Here is a 15903-nt window from a genome sequence, read left to right as displayed (position 1 = left end):
CGTCCCAATAGATGGCCCTTACTCAGTCGTCCCTATCCATTGGTCTCTCACACGAACAGATGGTCCCTATAAATATCTGGGAAACTACATGGTCAGAGACAGACAACAATCTTGGAACATTAACATTGTCCCTTTATTGATAAATGTGCATAGGGAAGTGGTGGCCTGGGATAAACTCCCCCTTTCAATTATGGGTTGGATAGCCCTATTCAAGACGGTGACCATGCCGCAGTTCTTGTTCATTCTTCAAAATGTCTCCTACACTGTACCACCTCCCTCTTCATCAAAACCAATGCACTACTAAGTAATACTTCTTTGGGCCGGTGCACAGACCAAGTCTTTTCCACCAAATGCATACAGCCACCATTCGATGGGGGGTTGGGAAGCTTAGATAATCACCTGTATTACAAAGCATCACAACTGGTTGTAATCAAACTGGATATTTGGAGACTGGGACGAATTGACCTACTGACTGGAGCGGGGCTACCTGCAGACTTGGGGTCTAGAGGCGATGTTATATGGCTCATCATTTTCCAAGGGGATTCCGGAGCTGACTCCGGCCCCCCTGGTTTGATGGCATAATGCCCTTAAATTTATTACATTGTACAAGTTCATCACCAGTGAAACTCCTCTAAGGCAGGTCTCCTCCTGGCTCCCACAAGTGTTGGAATTAGAGGGTTTCGGAAGGGACTTGATTGGAATCTAAAAATGGGGCGACAGCTAATTAGACAATCATATCAAGCCCTTTTATAGGCTTGCTGAGGAGTAGGAGTTGTATAAAACCCAATTCTTCACCTACTTACAGTTCTGCCATGCTCCGACACAATACAAATTCCTCTTCAAAAAACACACCCAAGTTCAATCCGCTTGAACCCAAAGTGACAATAGAACAATTGGGTGACAAGGGGATCTCCCATACATACAAGTCTCTCATAGTAAACACCCTGGATCCCCTCTCACATCTACAGACAACAAGACGTTATTTAATTTGAGGATCAGGAGTGGCAAGGTGCTTGACCATATCAGCTAAGCTTAGACTCATCCAATTCAAATTCTTTTATCGAGTATACTATGACCCAAACAAGCTATGGCGTATGGAAAGAAAAAAAGATACTTTTTGTCGGAGATGCCAGACCAAGCTTGCTGGCTTCTTTCATACGATATGGGATTGTCCTCTCATTACCAAATATTGGACCAAAATATACCACATCCGTAGTGGGATCGTGGGTTAGAATCGGACAGCAAACCCTAAACATGCCATGTTGGGTATCGAAGAGATAGAGACTGACTCAGTGGGCACCTGGAATTTGGTGGCCTTTGGATTGATGGTGGCAAAACAGGATATTGTCAGACATTGGATTGCATCCTTCCCCCAAGGTCTGAAGAATGGACCCGTGGCATGGACATGCAGAAGCTGAGAGGTCAGTCTTTACCGAATGTTGCTACCCACGAAAATTCCACAAGATATGGGATGTACGGTGGAATTATCTTGACTAAATGTATTTGACTTGGGAAGCATTAGGCTGGAGTGTTGAATCTATATGCTTACTACAATGTGCTAGCCTAGGCTGTGAGATAGAGTCGTGTTTTATCAAACATGATAATATGAAAGCAGATAAAAAGAATTTTAAAAGAAAATTTAAAAAGAGATACAATGTAATTTACAACTTTTCTGGCGAGGGCAAGACATTGTGAGAAAGGTAGACTGGTCAGATGGATTTGGAGTTCAATGAAATTATTTTGAACTGGATACCAGATTGTAGAGGTTGTGGTTGAAGAGCTTTAAAAAGGAGTATTACTAAGTGATATGTCTTGTCCTGCGTGGGAAAAATCCTCTGAACTATTTGATTCATCTGTAGGCTGTCTTTGTCCATGGACATGACAATCGGACTTTAGATGGATAGGGATACTGGGAGTTCCACATCAGAAGTGGTGGTCTCAAATGTGGTAAAATAGTGTGGAAAGACTGTGGGTTGATCTGGACGCTCTTAAAATAACCAAATGGATTTCCAATGAACACTAGTATATGGTCGTACAGAAGAATGTGCATTTAGAAAGAAGTTCTAAGTTAAAATTTCCACCAAGAATGGAGATGATAAACACAAGGAAATAGTGACGCACAAAGCCATCAAGGTCTATCCACTGCAGCGGGGCTTAAACCTTCTGAAAGCCCCTTCGCAATGTCAACGTTTGGATTCCTTCAGCTCAACTGTATCTCTATCGGCTGCTCCACCTTTGCGCATGCATATCATTTTACCTCTTGGAAACTGTGGCAAGAAAGGCACCCTGATAGAGAGGCAAGAACCACACTTGCTTTCATTTTATAGCAACGCAGACGGGGGAACAAACTGTCCTCTCCAAGACTATCCTGTTGACGGGCTGAAGATTTGTGCGGCATCTCACAAGTGGTAAAGAGAAGGGAGGCGCTTTGGATTTAACCTGGGCTTACAGAGGGTAACTACTATTTCAAATAAAATATATAAACCATTTCCTTTTTAGGACCAGGATTTGTTAATTCAGATATAATCAATTTAGGAAAGGTAGACGCATTTCAATATGAGCTTTTAATGGGTTTCAAATATATTTAGCAAGGTGTCCTGTGTGTGGTGCATGGGAATTAATTGTGTCTGATGTATTGCCTCTGCTTTTTACTTTTTAACTAGACTTTTTATTAGCATAAAAACATAAATCCATGTAAAGTAATATAATGCCTTGACTAATGTTGCTACAAGCTCATAAAACTTACATCTCGAGTTGAGGTTTTGTGAAGAGAATATACTGCTGTCCTTGCTATCTGCAATGCACTTTTGAGGAATGTTATATCCATACCTGGAAAGTGAAAACAATTCTCTTAAAATAAGATTTCAACAATATGAATACTAGAAAATCTTGAAGATATTTAATAGGAGATCTAAAGCTGTATAACATGATACAAATATTTAAATGGCGGGATTACTGAGCACAGTCACAGCATAATACACAAAGGGACCGAATCGAATACGTTTTTGTTTTCTTGTTGCTCTGCTAGAGTCTGGCTGACAAAAAGTATATCCAATCATGATTAACATAAAACTATCCCTGCTACGAATTTCCCAACATACCTTTAACTGTCAACAGAATTTTTAGTCACATCTACTATAAAGATTGAAAAAGAAACAAGCAATGTGCAAGACAAATATATGCTAAACACTGCAATTAGCAGGGTCTCTGAAATTAATGATCACAGCATTAGTACAAACAAAAGTAAGATTACAAGTGTCAGTAAGTGGCATGTCATGGTAAAGTAGAACACGGATTAGTTTCGTATACTGTCGAAAATTAAGTGACCAAAAATAAAAAAAACTTTCTGCAGCAAATCCAAGTAGTTTGTATAGCATGCAATGTGTTTTCTACAATTTGTCTGCCTCATTTTGCAGGAGCTGTATTTGCTTAAAGGGTACTGCAATTTATTGTGGACATTTGAAACTTCTGAGGATCTATGTTTTCTATCTTAAGACTGTACACTCTCTTCAAAATCTCTACCTGGAAATCAACTATTTGCGATTCATCGTAAGCCAAGTATTTAAACATAGTATTCTTAAAAACAGCACCCTTCATCAAAAATTAACTGTCAACCACAGCACAAATGAAGCAGTCACCACGTAAGTGTAGCTCCTGTAGCATAGTGTACTACACACTTAGACTGAAACACTTCATATCTAGTATGCGCACGGCAGATCCCACACTCTGTACCCATGGACATGTGCACCACATACCCCTAGAAAATGAAATAGTCACTCATTACCAAACACACAAATAGCAAATACCCTTAAGCAAAATCTGCTGATACATTCAAATATCAGTTCAATGCAAAAATCAGATTCCTCTACATCCAGTGCACAGCGGGAGGCTCATGGCAGCACAAAGGTCCATATGTGGCTTTTTGACTAACAGCACTTTGCATGTTGGGACTTAAAGGCCAATACTTCTAAATGGAGAAGCAAAAATTGAGTGGTTAAAGAGTGCTTTTGCCCTGTTGGTGCACTACTCAATGCTAAACTTTATTACGCAAACTGAAATATGAAGGTCTCCCAAGGTATACAGTAATATGTCTCCAAGACTTGGGGAAAAACAGTAGCTGATTCATCAATGGCCTTATGAAATCACACAGAATGGCATTAAATGTAATTCCTTCCATTGTTTGCCAGCAGTTGTTTGTTACTACACACTAGTCACAACACAGATGAGTCAATACTTCAACAGCAACCAAGATGCAGATGTACTAAGGACAGGTTGCAAACTGCACACTGACTTTTGCTACCGGTCTCTGATTTTGCAATGCAACCTATATGCTAACAGGTCACATAACAAAACGTCCATTTTATAGGGTATTCCACAACCTGCCTAATTAATATTAGGCAGGTTGCTATTTGCGACCCCCCTGTGACTGGTTACAAACACAGGGATGGCAGTCTGCAAGGAAGAGCTGACCACCATCCCTGTGTTTGCATTCCTGACTTCAGTTACCATTCATCCCCCCCCTCCCCCCCCCCCCCCCCCCCCCGGCAAGAGTGACTGAAAAAATAGTCAAGAATGTAGTGGCAAAACTAGCTTGGAAGTTTACTAAACATGCCAGGCTAAACCTTAGAATAGGGAGATGGACGGGTTAGTGAAGAATCTGCAGGTACCCACCAGAAAAACTGTTACCAAAGATAAACATTTTATGCTTCGGATGGATTCTTCTCCCTGCAGATTCCTTTCCACTTGATTCGATATAAAAGAAGTACTCCCTAGGATGTGGGTCTGGGGAGATGATTTCACCAAGAAGTCTTCCGATTAGGGCTCCTGAAATTTTCTGCCTCTGCAGCCTTCTGGGTCGAGGCAGAAAATCCTGAGAAAGGTGTGGACTGAAACCCATATTGCAGCCCAAACAATGTCCCAGGCAGATCACCCCTAGACAGTGCAACATAAATATTGTTGCCCCTGGTAAAATGGCCTCAGCACCTCAGGGACCCTGTTTTGGCATATCAAGACTTCATGCATAAAACAGGACAGCAGGAAAACGGTCAGTCTATGGTTCGCCCTGTCCTCTTTGCAATCACGATATCGAACATGGTCCTGCCAGCCAGGACAGTACCAATATTCAGTAATGTAAAACTCAGAAAACCATAAAGATTCAGGTGGTGAGACCTCCTCTCCCTCCTAGACAGGACCCAGAGACGGATGTAAAGATGTTAAAATGAAGAGTGGATAACAGTACCATAAGAAAGGAGGCCAACATTAGGAACACCAACTTGCCAGAAAAATATGATCCAAAGGACAGCTGCACCGCCAAAATCACAGCTCTTAAATGTGTCAAACAGACACAATGAACAGCAAAAATACAGTCATAAAGACAAACAGTTTCAAAAGCAACTACATTTCCTTAAATACTGAACTCTTCCGGGAAGTAAGTATCAAGATAAGGTTCCACTGAGGCATGATAAATAGCGAAGAAGAGAACATGCACGTAACATGACCTTTCAAAGAAAACAGGTATAGTGGAGGCAAACAAAGAAAACCTTATCAGGTCAAAGAGAACGCAAAGCATAACAACTGGCAAACCTATCCGAAGAAGAACCACCTCTTCATTGGCACACCAAAGAAGAAAACATGTCTTGCAACTACCATACCCAATCTTTACAGAAAGGCATCACACAGACAAAATACCTTTCACTGTCCAAGGAGGTAGAACAAAGGAGCTCAGATTACCTCAATCCATACCCAGTCACGAGATAGCAGTCTGATGAGGACATAGAGAAACTCATAGTTGTGCTGCATGCTACCCTGTCCCTTGATGAACTGGCACCATCACAACCATCTGTCCTCTGTCCCTACGAGACTGCCTCAAAACACGATGAATCAAGAGACTGGAGAAAGCACATAATGAGACTGAAAATTCCACCACAAGAGGGATGCATTTGCCAGTAGTTCTTTCAGTGGGAACTCCAGTGGGCAAGGATAGACTGAACCACCTCCAGCTGAATACACCATTCCTCACTGGCAAGACGCCAATTGAAGTTGTCCGCCTTCGCGTCATTAATTGGCCAGATGATTGGCAGGCAACAAACGTGACAATCCTGGCCCAACGCCACAGCCATGGACTGGGAACGTTAACCCACATCACCCTGCTTGTTAGAACCATCTCCTCAAACATGGGCATCATGCCCTAAATGTACAGGGCCCTACGTGGAGGGTAAAAGGTCCGGAGGACTTTTTTGGTCTTTCTTCCACTATTACGAAGTATTTGATAAGCTGAAGGTAAGCATGCTGAATATGTGAAGAAAAAAGCCTCCAGACAAACCATTAACAGCATGCTCTAGAAATGGACCAACCAGAACTGCAGCAATCCCACCCTCAGCATCTAGTCATTCGAAACACACATATCCCTATATATGTGGAAATGCAACATAATCACCAATATGACCTGGGTGAGGACATGAGGTGCACATGCCATGTCAAATGGTAAAACTATAAGATGAGCACAAGTAACACCCTCTAAGAGCACAAAACATTTCTGTGAAACTGCTGGACCAATATAAGGAACATGCATCATGTAATCCAGTATCCGAACTTCAGAAACAAAAACTTGTGTCCGGAGTAACATCGTAAGAAACTTCTTGAGAAACAGGGATTTAGCATATGAATACCAGGTTGAACGGGGAAACCATTCTATTTGGGAACTAGGAAAACTGACGGTAGAAACCCTGCAAAATCTCATACTCAGGAATCCCCTCCACTTTGCAGAGAAAGCAAGAGCTTCTTACAAGAGAATAAGTCATGGCTGGCTTAGGGGGCAGAAAAATAGGAAATACAGGTATGAGTCCTGAGAAGGAAGGATGCTTCCCCATGTAAAATTCATGCCTCAGCAGCAGACAGGAAGGTACCTCGTTCGTACAGGGTGCATGCGCACATTCAAGGATACACTAAAACAGCCTGGCAGGTGAAGCCGGGGAAAAGAGCGAAAGCATTCCTACTTCTGGTCTTGGGGCCCCTTAAGCTGTAATGCCCCCCATCGCCACAGTAAAATGTATCCAACTGTCGGCGGGGTCAAAAAGGACGGTGTTGTTAGGAAGGCTGAACTTTCAAGTATCCTTTGAATTTTTGATATTGCTTATTGGAACTGTCAAGCAGAAGCCAAGCCCTAAAAGTGTGCTGTTTCACTTCCTTGTTTAATTTGGTCCAAGATCAAATCGACCTTCCCGTCAATGAGGAAGGTGTTGTCAAGGGCGTAATCATCAAGTTTGCCTGTAGATCTCTAAAGAAACCATTAGAACACTTTCAAGCACTTCTATGAATGGTCACAAAGGAACCAATAGATCTCACCGCAGAATGTACAGTGTCAAGACTGAATCTACGAATTGGTTTAAAGGCCCCAAATTCATTACAAACTATTTTAGCGAAGTGCATGCTTAAATGAGTCTGTAAAAGCAGAACCACCAACTGTGATGTCTCCCAAAATGGCATAGGAGTAGTGAGAAAATCTAGGCTTCCTAAGGAGAACACTTTCTTTCTCACACTCTCAATCCATTTAACTATCTATTCCAGACAAGGAAAAAGAACTGGGTTTAAGCTTGAAGCAGGAAGTTGTTAGACGTAATAGACCCTCAGGCAAAGGATGAGAGGATTACAAATTTGGATTGCCTGGAGTGGCTGATGCCAGTAAGCAACCTGGACATGGACAGCCAGGAAGGAGTCCAACTTATTCCAAGTGGACAAAATAAGGTCTATACTCTGGCGCCAGGCATACTTGCTCCACAACAGGAAACTAATCAGAAGAAATCACCAAGGTCAGAGTTGGGGGAACAGGCTCCCAGAGGGGTTGAATCTACTCCACGAACAGGAGGTATGTTGAAAAGAAGAAGAGTCCTTTGTTCAGTAATTTGTATATTTGGAGTAGGAAAATTTACCCAGGGACAAAGCCTTCCTTGAGAACAGAATTTGGAGTAGGACCTGGAGAGGCGACGACTCGGCTGCTCTTCATGGGCTCAAGTCATTAAAAAAAGCCTCTCCTATTCTTTGATAGTCATCAGATCTGTGAAGCTAAACTACAACCAGGTTTAAAGATGTGCAAGATTTATGTTACTATTAGACACATCATGGGGATCCGAAATGTATCTCCAAGTGTGCTTGGAGTGAGATCATTTAGATCCTAAATGTTTTGCTGATGACATTTTTTGTGAAAGGCATTGCAGCTTGAACGTGGTCCCAGGATGCTTGTTTCCAGTCCAGGGAGGACCCGGCTTGGTAGTGCGGGTTGGACTGTTCTCATAAGGAACATGGTCCAGACTGATGTGCATATGGCTGGGTCTAAACTGGTCTAAAAGAACAATGGATTTAGCCCAGATCTCTTGACTGGGGGTAAATGTATGATTTATTCAGAATTCCGTCCATTATTTGTTTGCTTAGCTCAACGCAATGAGCATGGTTATTGCAAGTTTAGGAGGGTGGGCTGGCTGGGAATTTAAGACAGAAGTCTTCCACCAGAACAATTCACTACACACAACTATGATCAATCAATCCTAGTGAACTAGGGCAAATCGGACCTCTTACTGGTACCAAACAAGCACCATGGCAACCAAAAGTGCTAAGTCAGACAACTCAATTTAAATATTTGGGACTACATACAGCTCTCTGCCCACAGTTGTCATGGGATCCGTCAACCTCCCAACCCTTATGGCTTAAATTACTACACACCAATGCAAATGTAGTCAATCACCAAAGCAAATAGAGGCTCTTTCCTCTGTTAATAATGGGCAGAATTCCGTTGCTAAAAAGTATTGTACTTCTTAAAATTTTACATGCACTGCAGAATTTTTCACAGATCATCCCACAATCATTTCTCGATACCCTGCAAACTAACCATACGAAGTTTCTATCAACAGAACCACTAGTATCAATAGCCATATGTAGGCAGTCGACATACAGTGGGGACTCGGGATGGTGAGCATCCAGTTTTACTATTGAGCTCCACAACTTGCAGTCATTAACACCCAGCTGTTTAATGATAGGGATGACCCAGCATATCAGCTGAAGTTGAACCTCTTCCACAATAAAGGCCTCCTACAAACTCTACACCAAAATCCCAACCCACCTTCCTGCAGTCACGACATCAGCATTAATCGCCTGAAACAGATCCTTAAGAATAATGGGCAGGGATGGCAGACCCATGCAAGAAACCCCACTCTTAATAAGAAACTGGCTTCCCTCTGGTACAAAGGCATTGGACGTTAGAGGATGGGACATTACTGGGCTCTCCAGGTTTAGAGATGTATTGAGGGTGACTACCTCAAATCCTATGAACAGTTACAAGTAAAGGACCAACTACGCAGTTGCAATTCTTCAGATTCCTCCAGTTAAGACACATACTCAACCCCTCCAGGCCAGGCTACTGCACCTACCGGGGTTCATCCCATTTGAGGCAACACCGATGCTAGAGGGCCTGGGAAGAGGAAATATATCAAACTCTAATGTTCACTCATTCAAATACCCCAGATCCAATGACCCAGTTACTTAAAGCCTGGGAAGTGGACTCCAAGCAGTCAATGAGGATGAGTGGAGGGAACGCAAAGAAGAAATAGGAGGTACCCTAGCATACCACACACTCATTGGTCTTGGTTGTTCAATGGTCAAACCAGAGTAATCGCCATGAAGTGGTGAGCAAAGCGCGCCCCACTTAACAGGAAAGGAGATTGGGTATGGATCACTGCTGTACCCTCAAAAAGCTGTATACAAGCCTAGGGAGATTTGAGGACCATGGATAAGTACAAAATAACTCATGACACCCTCTTGGAAACACCATTTTATCCATCGTAACCAGAACCACAATATTGTAATATCATGTCCCTCATAGCAGGACTCACCTCACGGAGTCAAACGTTCTATGTAATAATGGGGTTGTTGAAAAAATTAGGTACTGCATACGTCTAGGAATTATAATGACATACTGAATGCTCTGTATATACTAGGTTTATTCATTTTTGTATTCCCCGAATCACTTGCGCATTCCAAGCCTGTTTTCTTTCTTGTACGTAACCTAAACTATAAAAACATTTATACATTTTTTTTTAAAGAAATCGTAATCCCATTTGCTGAGAGAAGGATTTACAATGCCATATCACTGATGTTAATAGTAAAATGATCAGTTTTTGTAGTCTCCACATTCAAGTATTTACCACAAATGTAGTGTTTGTGGTAAGCATGATTCAACAGTGATCACCATCATTTTAAATGCTCCATTGTACAGGACATCTCTTTCTGATCAGCTGTAGCAAATAAACACCCCTTTGTTCCTGTCCATACTGAAAAAAGCAATGACTGCTGCAAAAGCACCATGGCAACAACTTCCTGTCACTCTCAGTATGGTGAGTGACCATATAAATACGTCACTATACAAGCTTCAACTGTAATAAATCATAAATTAATGCAATTGTTGCATTAGCAATTGGGTTGCACTTCAATCAGGTTCTCATTGACCACTTTATGCCTTCCAAATATTCAATTAGATTCAAAATACCTTTATTGTTTTTCGTGCCAAAGGGTGGGTTCATGATGACTGTATCAACCACATTTAACATTTTATCAGTCGGTAAACAGCATACATCCAACTGAACCAGGTCAATATTTGTCAGCTCAAACTCATCAATATTTGTTCTGAATATTTCCAAAGCGTCTTCATCTATGTCAATCCCCAGACACATCCTGCAAGGCAGAGAAAAAAGGTACAGAAATGAACACTCGTAAAGTTGCAATTTGACAAAATATAGGAGGATTTGGTAAACAGTCATGGTCGTCTTTGAAGAGCGAATTGTTTTCATTCAGTCTCCAACACCCTTTTAAGCAAGTTATCCCCAGACGTCCTTCCACCAACCTTTACCACCACCAGTTGGCGTTCATACTTTGTGGCTATAAGTATCAAGAGTCAGCATCATTACGACCAGACACAGACTTCACAACACATGATGTGGCCATCAGCGAAGACGTCAGTGCAAATGATGGTCTTACACTGCCTCACTTAATTCTGTGCAAGGAGTTGGACTATTCAAAATGGGGTAGGATTTTCTTTCCTTCTGCTACCAGATCACTTAGTACATGAACCATCACCTTCACACACCTCTCAAAACACTCAAATTAAAAAAATATTACTAAGCTTCAGTTGTATTTGCAGTCTCACAGAAAAACTGTCAAGTTATTTTTTTCTCAGGTCTACTGCAAAGTGTTCAAAATATAACACTGAAGGACTTCGGTAAACGGGACTCCCACTGCAGGGTGAATGGCATTTACATCAAGTGTATTTTAAGTACTATGGCCCAAATGAATACACTTTAACACGCCTCACGTTTGCAATAATAAAGAGAGAATCCTTAGGGCACCATCTGAACTGTATGTACATTTCAATAAAATGAATTACAGGTAGCTAATGGTCACTAAACATTCCGTTATAACAGACCTTTTCAAACAGAAATTGGAGCACTGGTCTACCCCACTGCACTTTCATAGAATCCATCATATACGAATGCATGCCCCGTACACACAGGCATACCCCAACTACAATTCACAACTTCAAATGCCAAGGCACAGTTATCACATATTCAGTTATAGCCATGTATGAACAGTGCAGCCCTATAAGCACACATAAAAACTTCTTATGTTCTCATTTAGTCTCATATACTAAATCCAGACCTATAATTTGCTCACTGGTATTTAATTCAAGGGTTCAGGTGTCACAGTTAATAGAAATATGTACAGAAAAATAAAAAAGTAAATGTTTCCTTTATCTTCATGAAGGGACTGCCAAACAAAGCTACTATATAAAGGTTTCTTTGTTTGGTGGTTACCACAAAGGATTGAGCACTCAGCTAAGATTTGAATTTATCAGAGGTTACTAATCGAAAAATGGCAGGTTATAAGACACACAAAAAAACAATCTTTAGATGGTTAAAGAGTTGAGCACTCCTTTGAACTATTAAGCATGGGTAACCACACAGCTGTAGAATGCAAACAACAAATAAGCACTCGCGTCCAAGTCAAAAGATTACATCTTGTTAGTCAATGTGCCGTCAATATCTCGAACAACTAAGTATTTAAAGTCTTTTAGTACTTCTACTTGGGTCAGCGTATGCATAAAAAAAACAATTGGATTGTTTAACAGCAAACTAAGTGAATACAAGAATTAATATGCAATTAATCACATTGAATAGCTACTTATGTAATTGGAAGAAAGCTTAAGAAATCGTTTTTAAGGAGTAAGTGATTGAAACTATATCAGTAAAATGATGGTAGAATGTATGGACTAAGAAATGAAGTAGAAAGTGTATCATAATTTTATTGACTCTCTTTACTTCAATGATGGTGGGTGGTATTATCACCTGTAACTAGCCTAGAAGGAAACCTTTATGTGAAATATTAGAAACTAATTTAAAAAATGGAACATTGACAAGCAAAGCTATTTAACAATGGACTCTGAGATGCATGTATGGATGTTGGTTATATGTCTAACACGTCCTTATGATCTACTATAACGTTCCCATATGAAAATGTGTAATGAATGAGTGGGAGGTTTTACAGTATATATTTCAATGTAAAAGATATTTGTTACGATTTATATGTGTTAGCAAAGTTTTGTCTAATGAATGTGTGGCCCTGAAGAAGCGATCATTCGAGAAACAATAAAAAGAATAGACAAACAGAAAACTTTGTCCTTTTCCTGAATATTGAGGCTAAGGACCTCCCTGGTACGCCCACAAATTGGAGTATGGTACGACAGGAGCCATAGAAACTAAGGCTTTTCTACACTTGAAATGGCTGTGATACCAGGGAAAGGGTAGGAAGCTGGGGCCTGTCCCAGCTCACCATATGCCAATGGTACCCTTCAGCAACAATTAGAGCTGTTCAGTTCAGAGGAGCTACAAAAGGATGGTAGATCCGACCAAAGGCCTCACTGTTAGCCACTGAACATTCTCTAATATACTGCAGATGAGCTGGAGCTGTGATCAGGGGAGGGGGCTTCTTGTTAGTTTTTGCAAAGTTCAATGCCAATTCAATTCTGAGATGGCTTCTCCATGCATGTAGATCCATGTGGAGGCACAGGCAGACATCTTTGATTTTTAAATAAGAAAATATTGCACATGGTCTACTGTGCATGCACGCACATGCACCGTGGCAATCTTGGAATGATTTTGATGGCGCAGGAACATATGACCAGAGGCGAGAAGCCCTGCATTAGTGAACAGCTTTGGGCCCTCACAAAAAAAAAGAACATTTAAGCAAAAATTTAAAACAAAGTTGGGATGGGAAAAAGTACTAGGAAAGTAATACACTCCCATGCTGAAATGCAAATAACAAAATTGCTCTTAAAGTCAGCCGTCTAATCCAAAACAATATAAAGAACAGACACAAGGATAGAGAGGAAAGCCATGGAACAAGGAGCCCAAACCTGGGATACACAGAAAAGCCATTAAGTAATAGGTAAAGGGCTAACTCAAGTCCACTCTACGTATATTATATTGTAGACACTAGGGTCCCAATTTATTTCTTGGAGGGCAGCCCGTTTCTCTGCCAGGGTGACAAAGTAAACGACTATCACTCTGACTGAGGTGACGCCGCCAAATTTAGAAATATCTAGTAGTCCAGGACACTTTTCGCATTGGCAGGAACCACGGTCATGGTGGTTCCTGTCAATGCATTGTAAAATTGACAGAGCTGTACAGCAAACTTACAATTTTTTTTTTATTTTCATGAAGAAAATCCCAAACCGGCGAGAAAGACATTGAACACCTGGCTGTAGCAGACGTTGAAAATCAGCTGAATGTCTACCCATCTAAATTAGGTGGGTGGACAAACAGCCAAACCTTCAACTGCCCCTTACTCCATCAGTGGGGTTTAACAACGGTGGAGATGGATTAGTCTATGGCATCGTCAAACCTAAGGTCTGCCCGACTGCAAATCAGACGGGCGGACCACAATGTTGGCAGGAAGTGAACTTTGTCACTGTTGCGATGGAGTTCCCTCTCCTCCCAATACTAAACTCAGGCCCTAGGTCTTTACCAGCAGGCAATTAAACGTGTCTCTAGGCGAGATCTCAAAATGAGGCATTAACTGCCCATTACATAAGTAAACACAGTTAGTGTGTTTCAGGTCTCAACAGTTTACACTTCTTTGATATTTTTGAAGGTCATTTCGGAAATGTATAGATCTTCAAAGATACAACTTCCAGCTTTCTCTATTAGTTTGGTAAACCCAGCCTAAAACTGGGCACCCCTTCCTAGACCTCTAGTTCTGATGAGTATAATAGGAACTATTTCTACTGGTTAATATTGCTCTTAGAGGTGCATCTACAAATTTCATAATTCAGTTGACAAAATTTGTGATCTTGTCTTTTTTGCACTAAAGGCATTACTTGAGGGTCTATGTGTGATTAATCCCCTGTCACAGGGAAAAATTACTCTACTCATTCAATCTCTATTTATGATATTAAGTCTCCAAATGTACTCAACCATTTGACATGTTATCTCCTCTCTTTACACCCATCTCTTGCCAGCTCTTTAGTTGCCCCCCCCAAAATCGTGAGTGCACCCACCGACTACTGTGCTTTAACGAACTCGAACCATATCTGCCTGAGTTTATCCCAATTGGGAGTCATGATAAGACCTCTTTATTTTTCACTGACAAAAACATCATGACTCTGTAGCAACCTACAATATTTTCATAACCACAAATTACCAATTGCGGAAACCTAACACTGCAATATAAAAGTATCCTTCAATTAATATTTTGAGAATTCCATGTCTATGTTTTAATTTACTACCAACTACTAGACTCATAGAGCCAATAACTCAAGAGAACCATTTATGCAAAGGCCATCTACAGCATAGCTAGCACTCACGTAAACACCTCATTATCACAACTAACAAAGTGCAGATGTGGCACAGCATGAATTTAGTGTTTCCCTTTAATAATAACCAAACATAAAATGGAAGTAAAACTCCTCTTACCCTTTGTCTAGGACTGAGTGTGCACAGTAACAAACAACATTCTTTGAATCAGAATGAAAAACGAGAAGAAAAATCACCTACCCAGCACCTAACATTGCAGCTCCAATGCTGAGGACACCACAGCCACAGCCTAGATCAGCAACCACTTTGTCTTCAATATCATCATATGTATTATGAATTGTATTTAAGATGCAGGCTAAAAAAAGCAGAATAAAATTATATTGAAGTTAAACATGAATGAAAATTCAAGACTACAGGAGAACTGCAAATAAATTTACAACTAAAATTACATCAAAACCCCTTTGTCTGTAGCTACTTTTTCGAATGTCTTTTTCTAATTTACAGAGGCAACAGGAAATATATATTTATATAGGAAAATAATAAATAGAAGCGTATGTATGCTGCCACTTCTGGAAGGCGGCACTGCTGTAGAAGGTACAAGATGGCAGCAGGCAGATTCTAGCATATTGACTTTGTAATGTAAATATCTAGCACTCAGAAAATTAAAAAGACTGGTAGTCGAACATTCACGCATGACCTAGGTGCAAATTGTCACATTACATACGGATTGAGTTTATCTAGTTTATTGAGTGAGTCCATAGCCCTTCTAACAAACATGCTGCACGCAGCAACATGTCAGTACTTGAGAAGAACATTACAAATAAGTAGCGTGATATAATTGTGTGACATAGAAGAATATAAAAAGGTATGTCACATGCCAACACATTATGAAAAGAAAAAAGACCGGAACATGCATATTTACAGTACAGTGTCAGTTAGGGCAAGGGCATGATTAAGAGGGGAGTTCTGAGCAAGGAGGTATAAGTTTGACATTTGTTTGAGTTTTCCAAAGTAACCCTCATTTTAATCTCTGCAGAGAGAGAAAAGTTCA

General features: G+C 40.8%; 1 protein-coding gene across 2 annotated transcripts in view; it reads right to left on the bottom strand.

Moving 5' to 3' along the window:
* METTL5 (methyltransferase 5, N6-adenosine) overlaps window positions 1–15903 on the bottom strand; it is a 107239-nt gene that overhangs the window by 54831 nt on the left and 36505 nt on the right. For both annotated transcript variants that reach the window (XR_014978926.1, XM_085645347.1), the window contains 3 exons: window positions 15093–15207; window positions 10535–10719; window positions 2747–2829 (listed from right to left, as the gene is read on the bottom strand). Coding sequence is in view for 1 of the 2 variants with exons in the window: in XM_085645347.1 (XP_085501473.1) it covers window positions 2747–2829; window positions 10535–10719; window positions 15093–15207 (383 nt within the window). In the remaining variant the exon portion in view is untranslated. The remainder of the gene's footprint in view (window positions 1–2746; window positions 2830–10534; window positions 10720–15092; window positions 15208–15903) is intronic.

The sequence above is a fragment of the Triturus cristatus genome, chromosome 3_1, assembly GCF_964204655.1.
Source record: "Triturus cristatus chromosome 3_1, aTriCri1.1, whole genome shotgun sequence".
Lineage (NCBI taxonomy): Eukaryota > Metazoa > Chordata > Amphibia > Caudata > Salamandridae > Triturus > Triturus cristatus.
Note: the sequence above shows the minus strand (reverse complement) of the source record. Positions and strands in the feature narration are given on the sequence as shown.